Below are 25,254 nucleotides of genomic sequence, written 5' to 3'. Positions count from 1 at the left end.
ACGCAACCAATTTCATTCAAATTTTACAGATGCCTTACTTAGGGTTCCAGTTGTGTTTTAGTCAAAAAAAATTTTAACTTCTTGCAGAGTTCGAGCCCACGGCAACATAATATCTCCTCCACTATTTAAGTATTACGTGTCAAAAGTGAAACAAAAACACTCATGTCAAATACTTTCACTTTAAAAATGAAACTATTCTACTAACTAAAACAATCACATTTTGATACTGTAATGACAGATACTTTCAGAGAGAGAGAGAAAGAGAGAAAGAGAGAGAGAGAAAGAAAGAGAGAGAGAGAGAAATGTATATGTATACATATAGATGTATATGTACACGTTATTCCACTAACTGAAACAATCACATTTCGATACTGTAATTACAGATACTTTCAGAGAGAGAGAAAGAGAGAGAAAGAGATGTATATGTACACGTATATGCATAGATATAGATATATAGATATAGATCTATATGCATACATGTATATGTATACATATGTGTAGATGTATATATATATAGATGTACATGTAATATGTACACATATATACATATATATACATGTATACAGATATCTATACATATATACACCCATCACACACAAACACACACATTAGTCATTTGTTTTCTTATCCAAAACTACGTCAAAAGTACTGAACGGGTCTTTATGAAATTTGGAAATTATATTCTATGTATAACGGCCATAACTCCCATGAAAATTTATATATTTTTGATGTTGATGAAATTTTAACCCGAACATAACAGATGAGCATTATTTGTAATCCAACGGTACAACGGTGTAAGACTACCCTTTCAGATATACTTACATTGGGATTTCTGCAATGTGGTGCATAAATTGTCAAGTAAATGAGACGCATCTTTGCCTCCACTGATTCACTTGCAAAGTGTTGAGTAAAATTATTTCGTTGCAGACCTCCTTTGGGTCTTTTTATTATCACTGCGACACACATAGTCCCCAGTTGGTAACATTGATTTCAAGGCCCTCCTAGATGAGAGACTGGCATTCCACTTAATGTCTATGTTCCATGCTGGCATGGATTGGAGAGTTATTAATGTAGAAATATGGTATCGTAGCTACTAACAGTTGAGGGTTGCGTAGTCTAGACGGCGTTTTTAGATTTCATTATTCTCTTTAACCCGGGCAAAGCCGGGTATTTCTGCTAGTATATATATATATATATACAGTTATGAGATGTGAGAAAAAATGGAGTGAAGTCTTGGGATGTGCTAGAAACAACAGCCAAATATCCTTTGAATCGTACACCTTTTCGTCTGAAAATATTTACAAATTGTTTTTTCTTACCGAAAAGGCTTCTCCCATGGTTTTTAAATGAAAAAAAAATTGGCCAAAATCGGTCCGGGGTGGGAGGGGGTGAAAAAAATCATAAACTTTCCAAACTTTTTTTTCATAGAAAGATGCTCCCTATCTTTTCGAAGGGTGCGATGAAAAAAAAAAAAAAAAAAAGAAGAAGAAAAAATCCCCATCAAAACGGAGAAATTCCAACTTATGTGGTCTTCCTGATCCGAAACTTCCCTCCTCACACCCTCGGAAAAAGTTTTCGTAACAAATTTCTTTAAAATCGTAATCTATGCCTTTTAAAAGGTATTTGTGCAAACTTTCAAATGACACCCATTTTCCTGAAAGCTATGACGGTAAAAATTCGGGTCGTGTGAATTTTCTGAAACTCTTCTTGCCAAAAAATCCCTATATACTCTGAACCAACAGCGTCTAAGCGGTCAGGTTGGAAAGGTACTTTTTTTCTTGCTCTTCAAGTTCAAATCCCGCTGATGTTAATTTGCCTCTTATATTTCTGTGGTTAGTAAATTACCACTCAAATACTGGAATCGATGTAATCGACTAACCACATCCCCGTTAAAACATGTCAATTAGAAACAATATTTATTGAGAATCTGAATTCATTTCCCAACAAGGTTTACTTTTACCGTCTATTGTAGTGAAGTTCTTTAGTCGATATCTACCTCTCCATGAACGTATGGTTTTGGGATAAATAGACTGATATCTATACGTATTTAGTTTTGTTTTTACTTAGAAATCTTCCTTCGATTTTACGAAGCTACGGCAGCTTCAATAACCGGAAGTATTTATTTGCGACTCATTACGGTTCCGGTTTTGGAGTCAGGTTTGGTTCGTTTAAAATCGCAGAAAATATAAGAAATATTCCAGTGAATTCTTGGAGATGGATGACGAGCAAGAAACTTATAAATTATGGCGTATTCGTAGGACTGTAATGCAGGTAAATGCTCAGTTACATTTCTTTTTGTTTCTTTACCAACTAAATAAATAATAATATTTATTTAGTCACAAACCACGTTGTATTTCTCCAGACTGTCCGGTCGTCGTCAGTCTTCTGACAATTATATAAAATGAAACGTTCCAATAATGTTTTAAAGTAAACCTTCCTTTAGAAGGAAAGACAAGGGAACCTCAAGGAACAAAACAAAAAAAAACTGTCGATTCAGTTTTTGTTGGAAGCTTCTGAAATATTCTTCGTGGATCGAATTTCCCAGTCAGGCGAAATAAGTTTGGATATGACTATTTATTCAAGTTCCTTAGCAGTATTTCTACTGTCGTATGTATGTATATATAAATATGTGTGTGTATGTAGCAACTTGTATTGTTGGTGTGTATGTAACCGCGTGGAAGTTCTTTGTAAAATCGTCAGTCGAAATTTCTGTTACCCTCACAATATGTTCAGCTATTTCTTCCTATTTCTCCATTTCCTTCTATTTGACAGTCTTTTTTCTGTCCATTCATCTCTTAATATCCACAGTCACTATTTACTCCTGCATCTCGGGGAGAAAATATGAGAAAAAGAAGCCTTCCTCCCCCATAACAAAAACAAAACAGTTATTATCAATAACTCTTTAGGTAACAAATATTTTGAAAATATTTTGTTACCTAAAGAGTTATTGATAATAACTGTTTTGTTTTTGTTATGGGGGAGGAAGGCTTCTTTTTCTCATATTTTCTCCCCGAGATGCAGGAGTAAATAGTGACTGTGGATATTAAGAGATGAATGGACAGAAAAAAGACTGTCAAATAGAAGGAAATGGAGAAATAGGAAGAAATAGCTGAACATATTGTGAGGGTAACAGAAATTTCGACTTTGTTTGCTGAGACTACATTACTGCACGAAGTTGTAACATGTAGACATTATTAGGTAGATATAGGCATTACACTGTGTGTAGATGTTGACTGGATAGATAGACACTGTAAAAGTGATATTAAGTAAATGTAGATTAGGTAAATAATTGGTTAAACAACTATGTAGTTCACAGATGAAGCACTCTTGTGTTGTGTGAGTTGGGTTAGATGTGAGTGAGTTAGTCAAACAACACATCTACTATGTCTGCCTGCGTCAGGACTGCACTGCTCATTTTAACATGTGTAGTGGGACTTGGAGTGATGAGAAAAAGAGTGGCAAGTGGGATGGAATGGTATGAGGCAGCCAGAGTAGAGGCCAAAATAGTTGCAGTAGAAAAACAGAGAGAGAAGACTGCAACCTTAGGCCAGAGACTGAAGCATGTCTTTTGGTGATGCTAAACAGTTGGGTGGCCCTTTTCTGGATGCTACCTGTGAGTGCAGCTATAACACCATCCCAAATGTGAGAATAATACTCCATGTGAGCCTCAGCCAAGCTTTGGAAAGTGTCAATGATTGGTGAAGGCTAAAATATCTTCTGGCTTGAAAAACAAAGGCTTGGCATTGGGTTGTACTTCAGGTAATGTTTACCGTGCAGCATTCAGATTACTCTGCCAAACATAATACTTATTTATTCACCTTGTCCTCAGTTGATCATGCATTATCTTGTAGTTTTGAGATTTCAATGGTATGATTGTATTTTTTTTTAATGATATTGTAGGAGAGGTGTGAGAGGTCAGATCTGGTCAGTTTGGGACATAAAACGGGTAGAATATTCGGGCCAGATATGGCCAGTTTAAAATGCTGAAGGCTTAAAGATGTGGTTTTGCCAGCACATCTTTAACATGGCTGGAACTGCATTCCAATGTGTCTAGAACAGTGAGACTCAATAATTGGAGCAATTTTGAGGAGATTTTGCTGAGTGCTGCTCATTTTAAGGGGATGCATTTTTGTTGATGTTTTCTGTGTTCAATGACAAGATTGACATGTGCGTATTGGAGGATGCTTTCAAGTTGTGTCTTTATGTAGTGTCTAGGTTGTTGAGTGGATAACATAAGAGAACTGAAGGGTATTGTAAGAGGGTTGGCACTGGACGTGATGGTAAGAAAGTCATTGATGTAGAAAGAAGAGGTGGGGCACAGAACTTAATCCTAAATCATAAAAAAGGTTGAAAGAATGGAGGAGATAAACACAAACATATACATACATGACTGACTTTTTTCAGTTTCTGTCTGCCAAATTCATTCACAAAGCTTTGGTCAACCTGGGGCTATACAGTGGGGATGAATTCGAGACCACATGATTGGCAAGCAAACAAGTTTCTTAACCACACAGCCACTTCTGCACCTATTATATATATGTGTGTATGTATTTATGTAGCATATCTTCATTATAATAAAACATATCCTCTACATCCTCCTGTTTTCAGATCTGTCATGATCGTGGCTATTTGGTGACACAAGATGAATTGGACCAAACTTTAGAGGAGTTCAAAGACCAGTTTGGTGACAAACCCAGGTAACGTAACCTCTCTGCTTACCTCCTCTCTACATCTGTATAACATCTCCTTCTCCTCTCCCCTTCTGTACCAAGGTAGAACCCCCTCCCATCATTTATTAACACTCCTTACAACTCATTATTATTACTTCAGACAATCCTAGCCTTACAGAAGCATCAAGTATTTGGCAATTTTGCATTAACCTGGAATTCCATAATGCCAAATGTTATATTTTCTTTGACTTTCATGTAACATGGACATTCTGCAGTAATTTGGTTATCTCATAAGAGTGTTGCATAGAATTAAATCATCTCAATTAAAACACTGTTAATGATGATGTTGTTTACTGTTGTGAATGACAAATGCTCAATGTTTTCTCTTTATAGTGAACGTCGACCAGCCCGCAGTGATTTGATTGTTTTAGTGGCTCACAACGATGACCCTACAGGTGAGACAGAATTTTACTTACCTTGCCTCTCTCTCTCTCTATAACATAGACACAAAGTATCCATCACATTTTGTGGAATATTATACTAATTATATTGGCACCAATGTTAAAACCCTTATTTTTTGTCATTCCTCTTCTATGTCACCTTTCTTCCCTTACTACTGCATCAGGTCATATATGGGTGTGTATACGTATGCATATATACACCCATACATTGATAATCTGGTTCTATCAAGAAGTTTTTCTTTTATCATTCTTTGTGTGTGTGTATATATATATATATATATATATATGCATTCACATACATATATAGGTACACAATTTCTTATCCCAAAATCCATAGTTTTTTGACAGAGGTCCGTGGACCAAACCTCACATTTAGCTTATAATATTCTATCATTAATTTCTTTCTACAATAGTAAATAATAGGTAAAAATAGAGATATCTTATTTTGTGTTGAATGACGTTGATGGACGGATACTGTCTTTACTTAATATTAAAAAAAACGCGTCTTAATTGTTGGACTACACTGTAACAGTGTTATAACACTACAAACACTAAATCAGTAACAAACTTATATCTCTTCTCAACGACTTCTACAACAGCCTTCACAGATGCGACTGCACACACCACACTGTACATTGCATTGTCAGTATGCATGCACCTTTATAAGGTTTAGGACAGCTCACTTGATATCCTGTTGGGTTGTCAGGATTTCACCACAACACACACACACACACACACACACACACACATGTGTGTGTGTATGTTGGCATTTTGCTACCATCTCTTTGTCTTGCTCTGTCTGGGTTAGCCATGTATCTCCTCTAAAGCAAGACACTTGTATCTGTACCTCTATCATAGTTTAACCTCACATCACCTGGCACAAGCCACTTCCTTAAATACTAGTCTTGTAAGTGACTTGGTGACCTCACTGGTGCCACACAAGAGGCAACCCATACACTGTACAGTGGTTGGTGTTAGGAAGTGGGCATACTGAGCCATGGAAACTCTGCCAGAACAGGCAGCAAAGCTTGGTACAATCCTCTGGCTTGCCAGCTTCTGTCAATCCAACCCATGCCAGCATGGAAAATGGACATTAAATGATGATGATGATATGCACACACACACACAAACACACACACACACACATGTAAACTTTCTTTCCATTATTATTTCCATATATTTGTATCCCTGGTGATTCACTTAGATTCACTACTGTTTCCTAAATGTTAGTAAGTTTTTTGTTTCTGTTTTTTTTTTTTTTTTAATCTCGTACAGATCAAATGTTTGTGTTTTTCCCTGAGGATCCTAAAGTTGGAATCAAAACCATCAAAACTTATTGCCAAAGAATGCAAGAAGAGAACATCACTCGTGCCATTATTGTAGTCCAAGCTGGTATGACTCCATCTGCAAAACAAGTGAGTAATGGCAAAGAGGGGACAGTACCCACACATTGTGCAATACCCTATCTGCCCCTCCCCAACAGCAAGATTTAATGCAGTTTGATGCTTATCTCAAACGATAAGACTAAAATATATCTACATTTGTTTCTTATATTTTATGGAAGCTGCACAAAACCAAAACTTGTACCGGGCATTGGATCTTTTTTTCCCCCGCCTCCCACTTTGTATCAGGGCCAAGGGTTAGATGAGATTTCTTGCAACAGTTTGCTTTGTTGAATGCTCTTCTCAACACCAACCTTTATTTTATACTTTATTTCATACATAGACATGTCATGGTGTTGTCGACTGGATCTCACACGTACACATAGACACAGGCAAAGCTGTGTGGTTTAGAAGCTTGCTTCCCAACCATTTGGCCTCTGGTTCAGGCCCTCTGTGAAGCACTTTTGGCAAGTGTACTGTACTATAGCCCCAAGCCAACCAAAGACTTGAGTCAGTAGATTTGGTAGATGGAAACTGAAAGAAGCCCATCATATTTGTATGCATGTGTCTCTATCTTTGTCCTGACATGATGCTGTAAATGAGCATCACTGCCACATGAAGCAAACGATGGGGAGATTGGCAAATAGAGAACGAAGAGTTGGAGTGAGGAAATTAGGTGAGGGGCCTAATTGTGTTTATAGAGTGTGTCCTCATTATCATTTAGCATCCATTTTTCCATGATTGCATAGGCCAGACAGAATATGTTGAGGCAGATGTTCTACAGCTGGATGCGCTTCCTGTTGCCAACCCTCACTTGGTCAGACATGTTTTTTCAATGGAAGACTGGAAATGAAGACAGACATTAAAAGATGAAGATGACACGTAGCAGGCTTCCATTCAGTTTCCATCTGTTAAGTTTCACTCACCACTCCATTAATTTTTGATCAGTAGTCTCCTCAAGCTGAACTGACCTAGGGTTATACAATAACAGCAGCTGGTGTGTTTTAGCACCTCCAGGTCAGATCTTGCAAGTTTCATGTTTTTGAAACATATTTTATGTTGATGGTGTATGGTATGTTGTTTCAATATATATATATATATATATATGTTATTAATTCATTATTTTGTTATATTCCTGACCAGGCTCTGGTAGACATGGCACCAAAATATATTCTGGAACAGTTTTTGGAAGCAGAATTATTGGTAAACATCACATCACACATGGTAAGTCTGTTGTGACCATGTTTAGAGAGTTTGATTTCAAACTAACTCAGAATATTCATTCAGGATAACTCTATTGATTAGTCATTGAAAATCCTAATGCTTGATCAGAATTTTGCTGTTCAAATGTTGAAAATTCTATTTATTTATTGACAATTTTGTTGATTCATCATTTTATGACTGCTCTCCTTGCAGTTGGATGGGATCATCACAGTCTAAATCAGTTCTTTTTCAAAATTACTAACCTTTTCAAGGGGCCAAAGGATCCTGTCTTGTTCATATGTTTCCACTACCGGTGGATGCCCTTCTCAACACTAATTACTTTATAAGGTATATTTGGGTACATTATACAAGGTGGACCAGGTACTACACTGGAGAGGTTGTCATGTCCTTGAATTTAATTTTTTTCTCTGCTCATTTTCCAATTGATTGATTGAAAATTCATTCAATTGATTAACTCTTTAACATTTTAGGTGGCCAAAATATTCTACTTGTTTTCTATTCAATCCAGCCACATCTGACCTCTCACCTACCATACAATGTCATTCTAAAATATGTAATAATATCATTGAAATCAAGATAAAACATAATTGAAAACACTGGAAATAAATATGTACTACATTTGACAGTTATCATCATCATCATCATCTTCCTTCCATGGTGGCATGATTGGACAGTTTGACAGGAGTTGGCCAGGCAGAGGCCTACACCTTCTTTAGCTGAATGCTCTTTTTAGTGCCAACCACTCCATAGAGTGGGCTGAGTGCTTTTTACATGGCACCATCACAGACGAGGTCAGTTTTATTAATGCTGAAGGGTTAAAGGTTTATCTGAGATGAATGTTATTAAGATTATTTCATGTGGTTATTAGAGCTGAAATTTTATTTATCGGCAAATCCCTCTACAAATATGTTGGAGGTGGTTTGATTTGTCAACAACAGAGATCTCAGGCATTACAATATTAGGAATATTTTATGTAGAAATATGGGATCCGAGTTCAAGTTCAACCTGGAGTTATTTACACATCCCCGAATAAACCATCACCTGATGATCAAAGATGAAATTATAAATGTTGCAGATTATTGATGGTTCTAATGATGAGGGTAATACTATAGGAATATTGAAATCTTATTAACGGACGTAATTAGTTCAGACATAAACCTTTAAAATTCTAATGTAACCATCCTGAAAGGATGAAAGGCAAAGTCGACCTCAGCGGAGTTTGAACTCTGATTAAGAAATATTGATTTTACTTCTTTTTATTATTTCCAGTTGGTTCCAGAACATGTTGTGATGACACCCGAAGAGAAGTCTGAACTGTTGCAGCGATAGTATCCTTTAGACTGTGACTGCTGCTGCTGTTGTTGTTTTGTCTCATTAAACACATCTCCCCGCATATATATATACGTGTGTATGTGTGTATATACACTCACACATGCTGTTTTGCTCTCTCTCCTCTCCCCCTTTCTACTTCCCTTGTTTATCTCTTTTTCTTATCGTCTCTTCACTTTTCTCTCTCTCTCCCTCCTTTCCCTTCTATTTAAACCTGTTCTGTGATGACAGTAAAAAACATATACTTCCTTAAATATGTATGAATACACACACACACACACACTCTCTCTCTCTCTTCTTTCATTCAAATGCACCCTTCCCCTCCACACATGCACCTGCACTCACACCTTCCCCATCTACACCCCCCACCAAAAGAAACTGCTGGCCCTGTTCCAAATTTGAAACCTTTATTTTCTCCTTAATTTCTGTCTCACCAGTAAGTTAAAGGAATCACAACTACCCCGTGTCCAACAAGGGGACCCTGTTGCCAGGTATTTTGGACTGAAGAGAGGTCAGGTAGGGCAGCTTCATTATCTTTCGTTTTCGACTTCTCTCCTTCATCCACAGCTTTTCTTTGTATGGTGTGGAACCTATTTACTTGACCTGGCAAAATGCGTGGCCAGTCCTAACTCTGAAATGTTATTTCATCTGGCTGTGTGTGGTTTAGCAGTGTATGGCTGGACCCAGTTGTGTATGTATAGTGCAGTCACTCATTACAGAGAACCCCTTCTATTGGGTTGGTGCATAATTATTACGGCTTTTTTCAACAAAAATAACAGTATTTAACAAAAGCATCTTTAAATGACGGTCAACTTTTTTTTCATAAAAATGCATATCGAAAAATCAGATCTACATTCGTCAAATTATGCTCTACCACTTTGAGAAAGGTTGGAATGCAACACAGTCATTTCGCGATCTCAATGAACTTTTTGGTGAAGGAGCAATCAGTAAAAGCCAAGTTGAGAGATGGTTCAGGAAGTTCAAATCGGCCGATACAAACCTTGCAGATGAAAAAGGAAGAGGTTGACCATCAAATTTCAACGAGCAGGCACTTTTGGCAGCTGTGGAAATGGACAAAAGCTTGACAACACGAATGTTGGCCTAAGACTTCAATGTGGACCATTTGACCATCGTTCGTCATCTCAAAAAGCTCGGAAAAGTATGGAAATTGGCTGGGTGGGTCCCCCACGAACTCTCTGATAACAACAAAGCCAAGCGTGTCCAAATTTTTACTGATTTACTGCAGCAAAATGAGCAAACCCCTTTCCTGAAGAATCTCATCACTGGGGATGAATCGTGGCTTCTCTTCAAAAACATCAAAAGAAAGAAGGTTTGTATTTCACCCAAAGGAATACTGACAGGTGTCCACTGTAAGGTGTGTTTGGTGGGACAAAAGTGGAATCATTCACTGGGAAATCATCTGAAGCAGGATTTGTTATTGGTGGAATAACGCCAATGAGTGCCAACAGTGGTAGATTTCAGACAAAAACGGCAAGCAGCAATTAAATATCAACAGCAACTGCATTCATGCTGCAATCATAACGAAAAGACTGCGCAAAAGGAACCATATTGTCTTCAACCATGATAATGCACATACACATGTTGAGCATTGTGTTGTTGAATCTATTGCCAATAAGGGCTGGGAACAGCTTCCTCATCTGCCATATTCTCCCACAGAAGCATCCACGGACTATCATGTCAATCGATCGCTGAAAAGTTGACTTGGAGGACTTGGTGGCCACCGTCAAAGAGCGGATTGCCTCTAAGAACATTAACTTCTTCGCTTGTGGAATCGACTGTCTGTCAAGCAAATGGGAAGCAGAAATTGAAGTAGATGGTGAATATGCTTTGAAATAATCATTTAAAGATGTTTTTGTTGAAAAAAGCTGCAATAATTATGCACCAACCCAACATTTAAATGAATTTCCCCCAAAACCTCAAACTTTTGAAAGTTCTCTATTCTTTAAACTAATTTTATTAACTAACAACTGTCATTTTCTCAGTTTCATCTTTCAATTAGAAGATGTATTTAATGTTATGTTACTAACTGTATTTAATACTAATTATCATCATTTAACGTCCGTGTTCCTTGCTAGCATTATATTAAACTGAATTATTTTATGCAACTGAGGAGGTAGTCTTTTATAATTTTGAGCACAGTGCATGGAAGTCCCTTTTTCTAGGCTGGTGGGTTGAACTGCTGGAAGTGTTGACTCTGTGTGATGGGGGGGGGGGGGTTGAAGTGTTGATAGCAACAGCAGTTCTACTCCATCGTCTCTTATTAAACAACTGGCCTCTGGTTAAAACAAACTTTTAAAAAAATTTGGAGATTTTTGTATACCTCCACCTCAATGCTTACATCTGAGAGTATGTATACCTTTATATGTTTGTAATAAGTATAATTGAAATACGTGTCTACTCTTATGCTTTGGTCTATACAATAAGTTTACACTTTATATACTTTCTGGTCTCAATATGTTATAAGTGGGAATTGAGTAACACACACACACACCGTTTTATTGACTGAATCAGATGAATTTTTATCTTTTAGTAAGATTGGAGTTCTCTCCCTCTGTCTGTTACGGTTTACTAATATGGATTAACAAAAGTGAGGCCGGTTTGTATAAAGACACACACACACACACGTTTTGTATTTATTTTGTAAGATGTTTTGTGTTGAACCATATAGTGTATTGTGAGGCGGTCGTTTTGCCATTATAAACACAAAGTTGTAGACTTTATATTTTGTCATTATTATTATTATTAGTCAAGGCAGTGAGTTGGACAATTTTTGTAACAGTATTTCTTCCAGCTTTTTTACATCCTGTGTTCAAATATCGCTGAGATCAGCATTGCTTCTCATCCTTCTGGGGTCAATTAAATAAAGTACCAGTGAAGTATTTTGGTTGAAGTAATCAACTAGCTCCTCACTCTAAAAGTTGCTGGCTTTGTGCCAAAATTCGAAACCCTTATTATTAGTCAACTAGTTAACTCATTAGCTAATTAACTTATAGTTAATCTGATCAATCAATCATTCAGCTAGTTTGGCAGGTGAGGAAAAGGACTGACAAACCCTCTCGATGATCAAGTGGTTGTTAGAAGGATTGATTAATCACTTAACTAATTGGTTAATTACTATTTGACTAGTAATAATAATAATATTAAGCAAGCAATTGGAAGCAGTGCATGTGTTTTTTTATTGGTAAAATGACCCTATCAAAACACATTTGTATATATTTCATAACTTCTCCATAAATTTCTGTTTTGGAAAGAAAAGGATTTAGGTTGGAGTCCCCTGATTGTAGCATTTGTAAAGACTTAGTCTGTAGTGGACAAGTGGGCTGCATGGTTAAAATGGCACAATCAACCGTGCTTCTATTCTCAGACTTTCTACAGTTTAGCTGTTATTTCTTCACTAGATTTTACTTGGCATCATCTTCATTTTTGTGTCTGTTTTTCCTGCTGGCATGGATTGCACTGATCCTCACCAACACAGCATCTCACCAATTGTTATATTTCTTTGTCTTTTGTGATTTCCAGCTTTCACCACTTCTGCCTACGTCTACCACAACTTTCATCTTCCATAATTTCCTTCCACTTTGATCTTCTCCACTGCTTTAACCATCTCTTATCATCCATACACATTTCATTACAGTTCTCTCTCTCTCTCTCTCTCGCATTTGATTCCTCTTATACTTAGTTTATCTCTCAGCTTATCCACACCACATCACCCATACTCACTAATATTACACTTGTCCAGCTCTCTCTAACCACCCATCTATCCCTAGCTTCCACATTGACCACACCCCCTTATCTGGTGGTCAATGTGCAAGCTAGGGATAGATGAGGGTTAGTGAGAGCTGCACAAGCCATGTAAAGGGTTGCTGTCAAGAAGATGAGGGTTGGCAACAGGTATAACAATGAATTCAGTGTACAAGTAGGAGTTCACCTAGGAACGGTTCTCAGTCCCCACTTATTTTAATCCTCCAGACCATAACACAGGAATTCAAGACCAGCCACCACTGGAGCTCCTCTATGCTGGTGACCTTGTTCTTCTAGCTGAATCAGTATCTGACCTGGAGGAAAAATTTCAGATGTGGAATCTAAGGGCCTTAGGATTTATTTGGCAAAAACCAAAATACTAGTAAGTAGGAAAATAGACAAATCACAAGGAAATGGCCCTGTTCGATATGTAAGAAGGGTATTGGTAGAAACTCCATACGTTGTACCCAGTGCAAGTTTTGGACGCATAAGAGGTGCAGTGGTATCACAGGAAGGTTAACGGAGAATATAGTCTTTGTGTGTGTCGAATGTGTGGGTATAATAAGCACTAAAAATGGGCAGACAGTAGATTCCTTTAAATGCTTGTTGGGAGTCATTAGACGTAATAGATAGCTTCTATTACCCAGGAGACGAAGTTAACAGTGGAAGAGGAAGTTCTGAAAGTGTAGTTGCTAGAATAAGAGGCTGGGAAAAGTTGAGAGAGCTTCTACGTTTTGTTGGTAACTGAGAGCCTCTCCCTCAGAGTGAAAGGCAGATTGTATGATGCCTGTGTGGGAACAGCCATGCTACATGGCAGTGAAGCATGGGCTTTGACAACAGAGGACTTGCAAAGATTTGAAAGAAATGAAGCTAGCATGCTCCACTAGATGAGTAATGTCAGTGTGCATGCACGACAGAGTGTAAATGATGACTTAAGAAGGAAACTAGGTATAAGAGGCATCATGTGGTTTGCAAGAGAGAAGACGGTACTGGTTTGGTCATGTGATGTGAATGGATGAGGACAGCCACATGAAGAAATACTAAGCTCTAATTGCAGAGGGAACCTATGGAAAGGGTTGACCCCGGAAGATGTGGGATGAAGTGGTGAGAAAGGATCTTCAGACACTGGACCTCACTGAGGAAATGACAAGAGACCAGGAGTTGTTGTTGCAATTTGCTGTATTTGGGGAGACGCATCTAGCCAAGTAAAATCACCTTCATGCTTCTAGTCTAGCATCCCAACAATTTCACCCGATTTATCTTTCGCTTTATTAACATTGATGGTTGCAGCCCTGACCTTCTGTTAATGGTGGATGGGTTGATATCTGGAGTCTGTTTTCAGGAAGCGTGCTATTACTGATGACCTTCACGAGGTTTTCTCACTTGGTCAGGTGTACCCAAGGACCCATTGCTCTTTGCCGTACTAAAGTAGTAAAGGTTATTCCTGTAGACGCAGTCAGGCTCTACAGTCTCTTCTATCATTTTTTTATTTGTGGCATTGTGTCACAGAATGGATTTGGTGCCTTTCATCATGCTACCAGTACCTGAAGGTTTGTCTGAATGGATTTAAGTGGCCCTTCCAAACTGTGTTGGTTTTTATTTAAAGTTATTGCTTCCCTGCACAAGATGCTTTCACTGAAGTTCAGTCTACGTATTGTGTGTGTGTGTGTACAGGCCCGTGTGTGTGTCTACACTGACATGCACATGTGCACACACTCTCTCTCTTCTCTGTCTGTCTGTCTGTCTCTCTCTCATGAAATGAATGAATTGCATGTGAATTTAAGCAAACATAAGTTCTCATCAAGGTAGAAGTGGAATAAGATTTACTGAATCTGACTGTGGTCCCTTCTCAAGATTCATGTCTCTACTCATTTGAAGTGATCGAGGAGGGACTTCCATTAGTAACTGGGAATTTTCACCAGAAACCTGAAACAATGTTGTTATTATGACCACTTCAGTTTTATACATACACTTTGGTTTAGAATCTCTGTATGTGCATGTTTATATATATATATATATATATATATATATATATATGCACGCACACACACACACGTTAATGTCAAACAAATGGAAAAGGAGTGCTCAATAAATGTGGATGATATAGTTTTTTTTTATTAACACTGAAACTGAGAGTTTGTCTCATGACTTGAGTTTCACACCAATGCAATCATCAAGCAAAACTAACCTGATGATCACACTGGCATGAAACTTCAATTGTGATACAAACTCTCACCTCAGTTTTAATAAGATATCATCATCATCATCGTTTAACGTCAGCCTTCCAAACCTAATGTATGTTTATAGGGAGGTGTGTGTGTGTGTGTATATACCTTATAGAGATATCACCATCAAATCTATGCTAATATCTTTTAAATTCGTTTATGGTAACATAAGGGGGTATGCAAATAAAGCCCCTATTTCATTATGCCAATTACTGTCTAATGATACTGACTAGGGAGTCAGATTTTCAGGGCTGCATCATGGTTACACTGATATAATGTAGGTTGAATATAATAATAATAATTCTAGGATGGAATTTATAAATATTTAGAGTCCATATCCTTTGGATTAGCACAGTATAGTCTGTATTATCCATGGGCATCCAGTTGATCAAAAATGAATCAATGACGAAGATCAACCGGATGCCCGCTGATAATACAGACTATACTGTACTAATCCCAAGGATACCAACTTTGATGTTAAAATCAGGTGATTTGTGGAAACACACGTAGCGATGTATCAAATATTTATAAATTTCATCTTAGAATTATTATTATTATTATTATTATTATTATTATTATTATTATTATTATTATTATATATATTATTATTATTATTATTATTATTATGCATGCATGGCTTAGTGGTTAGGGTGCTGTGTTCACGAGTGCAAGATCATGCTTTCAATTCGCAGGCTGGGCTTTGTGTTGTGTGCGATCATTTTGTCATTTGACATGTGGCACACGGTGCACCTGTTCAGGTAATGTCGATTTGATGGAGGGAGTGATCACTACAAACAAATTATCTGCGTGGTTGTTCAGCAAGAAATTGCTGAACCTTCCTATGTTGTCTTCTGATTGGAGAGTTCATGATATACACACACACACACAATCATATACATACATATACACATGCATTCATACACAAATGCATACATATACATTCACTCACATACCTACACACACACACACACACACACACACACACACATATATATATATATATACAACAAACACAGTTGTTCATTTTTAAATAGAACAAATGTTGTTGTTGTTGTAGTAGTTACTTACTTCAGATATCGGCTATAGTCCAACAGATCGAAAGATCAAAGAGAGGCATTCCAGTAATGACCATCCTGACTATTAAAGAGCAGTGCATTATTGAAGGCAGTAAGAATTTAGTTGCTATTTCTGTCTGACTGAGTGGTCATGTAGAAGCTTCATTATCTGTTGGTGATGGTGGTGGTGGTGGTGGTAAAGTGGTTGAAAGATGAGGATCCACTTGTTTACCTTTTAGAGGTCCTTTAGGGGCAAGAGATGAGGATCCACTTGTTTACCTTTTAGAGGTCCTTTAGGGGCAAGAGATGAGGATCCACTTGTTTACCTTTTAGAGGTCCTTTAGGGGCAAGAGATGAGGATCCACTTGTTTACCTTTTAGAGGTCCTTTAGGGGCAAGAGATGAGGATCCACTTGTTTACCTTTTAGAGGTCCTTTAGGGGCAAGAGATGAGGATCCACTTGTTTACCTTTTAGAGGTCCTTTAGGGGCAAGAGATGAGGATCCACTTGTTTACCTTTTAGAGGTCCTTTAGGGGCAAGAGATGAGGATCCACTTGTTTACCTTTTAGAGGTCCTTTAGGGGCAAGAGATGAGGATCCACTTGTTTACCTTTTAGAGGTCCTTTAGGGGCAAGAGATGAGGATCCACTTGTTTACCTTTTAGAGGTCCTTTAGGGGCAAGAGATGAGGATCCACTTGTTTACCTTTTAGAGGTCCTTTAGGGGCAAGAGATGAGGATCCACTTGTTTACCTTTTAGAGGTCCTTTAGGGGCAAGAGATGAGGATCCACTTGTTTACCTTTTAGAGGTCCTTTAGGGGCAAGAGATGAGGAAGGGCAGCTGTCATTGTATCAACAATTCATTGTTGTGTAAATTAAAGCTAGAGTCTATGGACCTGGCATTGACATGTAGAGGGAGGCAGTTGACTCTGCTGAGTGGCTCCATCTGGTGGAGGCTGCTGTTGTCTGCTGTCCATTCACAACCGTCTTTCCTCTTCTTCCTCGCCTTTCTTTTACCTGTGGTTGGAGTTAAGTATTGTTGTCACTTTTTCATTAGTGGTGGTGGTGACGGTGGTTGATGTGTTCCTTCTGCTTCCATTTAATCAGACAGCAACACACACACACACACACACACACATTACTGCCACCACCACCACCACCACCACATCTCACCTTACCTGGGTAATGTGATGGTTGGGTTCAGTAACCCTCATCGTACCCCCACCATCACCCCCCATTTTTCATGATCCCAGCTGTTGTCAGCCCCCACCAACCCACTACCACCCCTCCCCATCTATCATTTTACCAGTCTGGAAGGTAAGACAAGTGGAGGGTGGCAGGGCAGGGGTGTTAAGAAACGAGGTTGGACATTCTTAAGGTAAATACTTAAAAGTAGAAGAAGAGATCCTCATCCCTTTCCATGGTGTCTCTTTGCTCAAACACCATCAACCCTTAAAAAGAAAGACTGGCTTCTGTGGACCCATGTGGCAGAATATTTTCATTCTTTGCATTCTGAGTTCAACTCTTGCTCAAGTTTGCTTTTTCATTCTTCAAGAATCAATAAAGAAACTAGTTTTTGGTGGGTGAACATCAGTTGTGATGCCTTCGTGTATGTGTTCCAGGCCTTTGTCTTCTGAGTTCAAATCCCACCATGGACTACCTGGATGGCACACTTGTCATCTAGTTTAACACTGCCATCTGACACTCTGGATACCTTTAGTAGGGTCCATTGAGGCCAGGTTCACCGCCCCCCCCCCCCATCACCACACTTGAAGGCCCTGAAGATTGTCATAGGACTCATCATCATCAACATCTACTTTTCCTTGTTTGCATGGGACAGAATGAATTCCTTGAGGCAGATTTTCTACAGCTGGGTGCTCCTCCTGTCACCAACCTTCACCTCTTTCCAAACAAGGTCATATTTCTCCATGGCCAGACATGTTTCTCATGCGAGATTGGGAATGAAGGCCACCACATGTATGACAATGGCACTCTCTCACAACTATCATTTGATGTCAAGGCAACGGTATGTCCTAACTCAAACACATACATACATATATACACATACATGGATGCAAATTTTCAAAACTAATACTATTTGAATCTTGGGCTGAATTACAACATGGAGGTGCTGTACGTTTTCTGCATGTCTATCCCTTGTAACTTATATTGTAATGAGACAAGTGTAACATAGAATTGAACATAATATACCAGCCTTTATTTTCACACACATAAATGACGATTTCTGTCTGTTACCATCTTGCTGCCTATACCAGTGAACCAATCTTGACGAAACATTGCATTTAATGTTTTGTGTTAGCGCTTAGGATTGCAATTTTGGGGGTTAGGGTAAGGATTAGTTGAAGCAGAAATTGAAAAGGATTTCAAAAGATTTGAATTTGTGCACAAATTTTAACAGAATTGAAATTGCATGTTTGGAATTTGGATATCAAACAAAAATATATTCTTAAAAGAAGAAAAAAAAAAAAAGGTCTACAAAGTAGTGTTCTTGGTCCGAAATTTCATTGTGTTTTTTTTTTTCTTTTTTTTTTTCCAGAAAGATTTACTAATTCAGCTAGTACATACATATGCACATGCGCACTGCACATGCCTACATACAGCCATGGGTGTGTGGTTCAGGAGCTCACTGTCCAACCACATGGTTTCAGGTTTGGTTCCCACTGCATAGCACCTTGAGCAAGTGTGTTCTGCTATAGCCCCAGGCCAGCGAAAGCCTTGTGACTGCAGATATGCATAGAAAGGTAAATCGATCCTCCACCTCTTGCAATGATGGCTAGTCAATTGTTTGATCAACTGAACTTCTAGACTCATCGAATTAGCGTGTAAGCGGTTGAATATACCATAGATGTAGGATGTGTTTAACAAAAAAAAAAACTGTCTTCCCATTCGACGTTTCCAGTTACCACAAATTGAGATTTCGTGATTTTGAATTTCGTAATTGTTCAGTCATGTTGTATCCATAATGTGGCTTCGTATACACTCACGCACACACATGTACTTACACACAAGAGTTGAAATAATATTCTTAATTAAAATTCTTGGATTGTAATTATTGCAGTTCCAGTAATTGCTAGGTTGGAAAGTAGGTGTGGTGGTGGTGAGTGTGGTACCACCCACCCAAACACCATCATTACTACCACACAATATTGCCACGGCCGCCACCCCAATAGGAATGGCACGACTATTGTCTATCAAGGATTACATTTTCCCAATGTGGCCTCTTTTTTCAAGAGGATGAATTGCGAGTAAAGGGAAATTTGGTTGCTATTTCTAGCAGATGAAATTACCAAGTGGAGTTTCTCATTTTCGCTCATGACGGCGGTGGAGGAAACGGGATAATCAGTGAGATGATGGTGGTGGTGTTGAGAGGAGGAAGAAATGGTGGTAGTGGTGACAATAACAGCAGCCACGTGCTCTGTGAGACCCGCCCCTCCCTTTCTATTGTAACTCTTCCTTCTCTCTTAATTGTAAACCCCTCCTCCCCTTTTATTTCACCAACTCCTACCGCCTCTCTCCCTTTTCGTAATTGATCTCTTTCCTCCGCCTCTCTCTTTCGCTTTGTCCATCTCCCTGTTTATCTGCTTTGTATGTCTGTGTCGGTGCTTGCTCGTGTGTATGTGTGTGTGTATATTTATATATATACACACACAAACACAGTTATGCTCACGGATATATTTATAATCACATTTGTACTTATGTCTGTGCGTGCTCGTATCTGTTTAGATTTATAAACATACATGTCTCTCTCTCTCACACACACAATCATGTACATTGTGTGTATGCGTGTGTGTGTGTGTGTGGTCCTTTTGTCACTCTGTGTGTAGAAACATTATCGTTTGAGATGTTTATGTTTGCGTGTATCTAACGCTGAGAAACGAGACCATACACATCGCCTCAGTGTGTTTTACTGTAGTAGTAGTATCTGTAGTACGTGCGATGTGTAAGCAAACTGACTGGGTCAATATATGGGTCAGGAGGTCGTGTGTGTGTATGTATATATATATATATATATATATATATATAGGTCAATATGTCACACCGATTCTGGTGAATAAATTGAAACGTAGGAAACGGTCTGGAGTGAAAGTTTTTGTATTAAATTTGTTTTTAGATTTGTAAATCAGTTGATGTACTTCCGTCTGTGTGTCAGCGAGTGTGTGGGTGGGTGAGAGAGAGAGAGAGGGGGGGGAGGATTTGATGTCAGCTGTGTGTGTGTGTGTGTGTGTGTGTGTGTGTGTGTGGCTGAAGCTGTTTCTCACTGGCTTTCTGTGTCCGCACCTCTTGTCGACTGTTTATTCTGGAGACGTGTGAGAGAGAGAGAGAGAGAGAGAGAGAGGATGTATGAATGAGCTGCAGAATGGTGAGTGCTGGCCTGGCCTGGCCTGGCAGCTAAAATAGTTCGCTTTGCAATCACGTGGTTTCAAGTTCAGTCCCAACATGCGGCACTTCGGGCAAGTGCCTTCTGCGCTGACTAATGCCTTGTGAATGGTTTTTAGTAGATGTAAACTGTACGGGAGCCCGTCGTGTCTGTTCGTGTCTGTTGCTGCTCAGCAACTGATGTTGGTTTGTTTTCATCCCTATAATTTTCGTTTCGTACACAAATCGGGTGTTGATTGCAGATAAGTTTTGCTGCTTGTTCTATTTTAAATTATATGCCACAAGTTTTCAATTGAAAGGGACAAAGAATCGGGAGTGTTTGCATGCCCCCCCCCCCCCCTCCTCCCATAAATTAATGTAACTCTAAAACTTTTCAAAAATTAACAATTGTAATAAATATTTGATTAACAGAAGCTTATAAATTAATTGTGACAAATTAATTTGTTCGACTGAGGAAGACCTTATACAGATGACCCTGTATTTAATAATTAGTAACAATAATAAGAGTAATCAATACAGCGTGTATATTTACGATATATATACTATATATTTGTGAGAAGGGCGGACGTTGCCTGCATAACTGCAGACAAAAGTGTTAATAAATGTGGTCGGATTGACCTGAAAATTTGTACATCTATGTTAAAAGTGGTGGGGAGTTTGCTCAATTGAAAGGCATGGCCTCTGGGGCAAAATTCCTCATCTTTAAAATGTGCCCGAGTAGACCCGAATGAAATCGGGTTATAATACTAGTATATATATATATATATATATATATATATATATATATATATATATATACACATACACGCAAGCACGCACACAAAATAGGCACCTGGGTGCAAAACAAGATGGAAAAAGTAGTAGTTGTTGAATAATAAAGGTAAAGCGAAATACTATTTTATTAAAATCGACAAACTTTATAAATTTACTCAAAAGTTTCACCATTCGTCAGACAGTTGTGATAATACAGAATAATAATAATAATAATAATAATGATGACGCTGATGTTAACAGTTTCATCAATTGTGAAAATGTATGTATATATATATATATATATATATATATATATATATATATATATATAATGTGTGTGCACTCCCTCTCGTTTTGTTTCTGTCAACCTTGATTATGTTTTTAGCAAAAGACACTAGAAATATTATTTCCTATGGTTGTGTGGTAAGAAGTTTGTCTTCCCAACCACATGGTTCCTGGTTGAGTCCCACTGCGTGGCACCTTGGCAGTGGTTTTGGTAGACAAAAACTGAAAGAATCCCATCGCTCACACGTGTGTGTGTGTGCGTGTATATATATATATATATATATATATATATATATATATATATATATATATTCTATATATATACACAAACGTGTGTGTGTGTGTGTGTTTGTCCTTGTAGCTTAGCATTTTTGGCAAAACAGACCAAGAACGAGGATTTCAAAAAATTAGTGCTGGGGGTCAATTCATTTGACTAAAACTCTTGAAGACAGTGCCCCAGCATGGCCGCAGTCTAATGATTGAAATAAGTAAAAGATATAAAATATGAAAATTCACAAGCTACATTGAACTGTACGAAATGCGTCCATGGACTTTAAACAAACCGTTTGTCCTCGTACTCTCTCCCAGCTGCTTGTACTCTCATGTCCTCGTACTCTCTCCCAGCTGCTTGTACTCTCGTTTGTCCTCGTACTCTCCCCCAGCTGCTTGTATGAATGCTGAGTCCACTTTGTGAAGTTGTTTGAATTGCATTTCGTTGGCTGAATGTAATTTTCTTCAGAAACCCTTTTTGCTATACAATTTGTTCCTTTTGTGTACCATCCGTAGATGTTCTCCCAGCCATCAGTATAGTGTGTTGTTGTTGTTGACCAAATTTCAAATCATTAAGTAAATGACTTCTCAGAAACTTAAACATTTTTGGAGTCTGTTCATTGATTGTTTATCAAATTTCAGCTCGTTATGTGAGTTCAATTTTCTTAGGAAAAACTGCTATTCAATTTGTTCGTTTAGAGAACCATTTGTTGAAGGGTCACCAAATGTAGCTTTAAACCAATTGACATGACACAAAGTGTGACCTTGAGAATTACTGGCATTAATCCACTCAGAAGGCTTCCACACAGTTTTCATCTCCCCAATTTTACTCAGATGATTTGGGTTGGCCCAAGCCTATGGCAAACACATTTGTCTTAGACACCAGGCAGGAGTATCAAACCTAGACTCTTGTGATTATGAAGGGAGTTCTTAACCATCAACCATTGAGTGTCCATGTTTGTGCTTGTGAGAGAGAGGGTTTAGAATTTAGGCGGTTGGGTTTACTATCATAAAGTCATGAGTTTGATTCCTAGTGCAAGCCATATGTTCCATCCTTGAGCAAAGCACACAGTTCATGTTGCTACTGTCTCCTCTGTTTTGTACCAACCAACGATGGCTACAACTGTCTCTCCCTCCAGATATCATGTCCTTGATGTCCTCTTAGTTGAAGAGTGTCTACATCTGCTCATGATGAACATAGGCACCTGAAACAATAAAAGTATTGTACAAACTATCAGGTTATATTCACCTGTGAGGAATGGTGAAGCTGCCTGCATGTGTGTGTGTGTGTGAACTAAGAGACTATGTCCTCCCTCTGCTGATTTTACCACTACTACTGTAACCTCTGCTTTATTCCACTCAACACACCTTTTCTCCACTCCCTTTCCACATTGTGTCCATTAATCCAGGGCCTCTATTAACCACTACATCCAATCTTTCCTCCCCACAGTATCACCCCTCTGGAACTCCTCCTCCTTCTGCTGTTCACTTGTAAGTGCTCTGAGGTAGGGACTGCAATAGCAATGAATTAACTCCACCACTTTGCTGGGACATTGCAATATCCCATGACATCCTGCTTGGTGGCCTCACAGTTGCACCACCCAAGTTTGGAGGTATAACTGACTTCAGTAGGATTTGAATCCACAACATTCAGAGATGGAATCATTTGCTGTAAAGTAATCTGTCCAATACACTAACCACTCTGCTAATTGGTCTATGAAGTGTGTGTGTGTGTGTGTAGCCACCAGTCTTATCAGATGCTGTTGTAGACCAGGAGAAGCAGGACGACATTCCTGTTGAATGGAAAATCAGTCCATCATGGGGCGACACGTTTATGGATGAGTTAGTTGGAGCAAATAAGAAATGAAGGGTTTTACTTAAGGACACATCAGCCTGGAAATTGAGACCTTGTGATGCAACACACACACACACACACACACACACACACATACCAAAACACATTGATTTGTGTGTGTGTCTGTGGATGTACATATACACATAAGCATACAAAAAACACACTGTTCTGTGTATGTGGATGTGTAATAAATGAATATATCTATACACACGCACACACACACCCCAAAACACATTGATCTATTTATAGATTTTAGTGTTTTCAGCTTAGATCTACTTCCAAACAGACATAAACATGCTTAATCTAAGCTGTATACATACACATACTCACTCCACTAATATAATATTGACTAGAATATATATGTGCGTGTGTATAAATGTACGCACACACACACACACACACACATGCCTCCATACACACACTTCAGATTTCTTCACCAGGTCTGCTGCATCACTTTGGTGCCCAATTTTAGCCTGGAATGTTCTGAATTCTTTGTAAAGTCTTGGCCTAACCTCCATCTCTCCCCCCTCTCTCTCTATCTCTATCTCTCTCTCTCATGTTGTCTTCTCTCTTCTCTCCCCACCTCTTAAGATCATTTTATTGGACAAATCATAAAATATTTTTTACACCACTCCCTCCTCCCCTTCTGCAGCTGTGTGTGTGTATGTGCATGCAATGTTGCAGTGGTGTGCTGTTGTATATTTGTGTGTATGTGTAGCTGGTTGCTGTTGCAGTGTTAACTTTTATGGGTGTTGGTCATAACTGCTCCCCCCCCCCCCAAGTTGATATCCCAGGGAGGGGAGTGAGGGGTGTTGGGGGTGACAGTAGTGAAAGTCATTTCAGTGGGATATTCCAGTCATGACCATCCTGTCTGTTTTGAATGGCAGAGCTGTTACCTAATTATCAAACTTCAGTGATTTATCACAATAGGTTAGTTGCTATTTCTAGCAGGTCGAGCAACTGTGGAGGAGGAGGGAGTGGGGAGCCTCCCTTGGTGGTTCAGAGTGGGTGGGTGGGTGGGTTTGGCATGATTGTTTAGGGTGTGGACAGGTGTGTACAGTGAATGTGGGTGGTGGACAGGTGCGAATGGCCAAAGGTGTTTAGTTGTGTGTGATGTATATTAGTATATACATGTATGACAGTGTGTGTGTGTGGGGGGGGGGGGGGGGCTGTATCAGAGAAAGAAAGAAATTGTGTGTACGTGTTTGCGGAGCAGAGTAAAGAAGAAGACTGTGTGTGAGGGAAAGTTAGGTGTGTGCATATGTGTAAGGATGCAGTGTTAATCCTTTAATGGCAAATCGCTATCCTCTGTTGTTGTTTATTTCTACAGGTTGTGAAGATAGTCCGGCCCAGTGAAACAGCTGGCCGATACGTAAGCTATCGCCTTGTGGTCTGATGGACAGAGAGGAGAGGCACTTTATTCACCATCACTCATCTCTATCAACAACAACAATGGCTTAATCTCTCCTTCTTGCTCTAATGCCACAACCAACTGACCAACCCCAGTGGAAAGGGAAATGGCTTCTTCGGCTTTCAACAATATCATATTGTGATGAGCAGAGGGAAATTTTCCTTGTTGTGTACTTCTG

The 25,254-nt window shown here is 38.8% G+C and overlaps 1 protein-coding gene across 2 annotated transcripts in view; it reads left to right on the top strand.

Moving 5' to 3' along the window:
* The first annotated feature begins 605 nt into the window (after positions 1–605).
* LOC106874998 (DNA-directed RNA polymerases I, II, and III subunit RPABC1) overlaps positions 606–25,254 on the top strand; it is a 24,659-nt gene continuing 10 nt past the window's right edge. Inside the window, exons 1-8 of one of the 2 annotated variants that reach the window (XM_014922937.3) lie at positions 606–2,271; positions 4,609–4,697; positions 5,064–5,125; positions 6,407–6,546; positions 7,657–7,737; positions 9,007–9,065; positions 9,504–9,582; positions 24,996–25,254. The exon at positions 24,996–25,254 is cut by the window's right edge and continues 10 nt beyond it. In XM_014922937.3, the coding sequence (XP_014778423.1) occupies positions 2,215–2,271; positions 4,609–4,697; positions 5,064–5,125; positions 6,407–6,546; positions 7,657–7,737; positions 9,007–9,065; positions 9,504–9,582; positions 24,996–25,061 (633 nt within the window). In that variant the 5' untranslated portion in view covers positions 606–2,214 and the 3' untranslated portion in view covers positions 25,062–25,254. Of the gene's footprint in view, positions 2,272–2,401; positions 2,612–4,608; positions 4,698–5,063; positions 5,126–6,406; positions 6,547–7,656; positions 7,738–9,006; positions 9,066–9,503; positions 9,583–24,995 lie in introns of those variants that run through there. The other variant, XM_014922938.3, reaches the window with a different exon arrangement.

This window comes from Octopus bimaculoides, chromosome 25, assembly GCF_046866305.1.
Source record: "Octopus bimaculoides isolate indiv1 chromosome 25, ASM4686630v1, whole genome shotgun sequence".
Taxonomy (NCBI): domain Eukaryota; kingdom Metazoa; phylum Mollusca; class Cephalopoda; order Octopoda; family Octopodidae; genus Octopus; species Octopus bimaculoides.
This window is presented reverse-complemented; position numbering and strand designations above follow the sequence as displayed.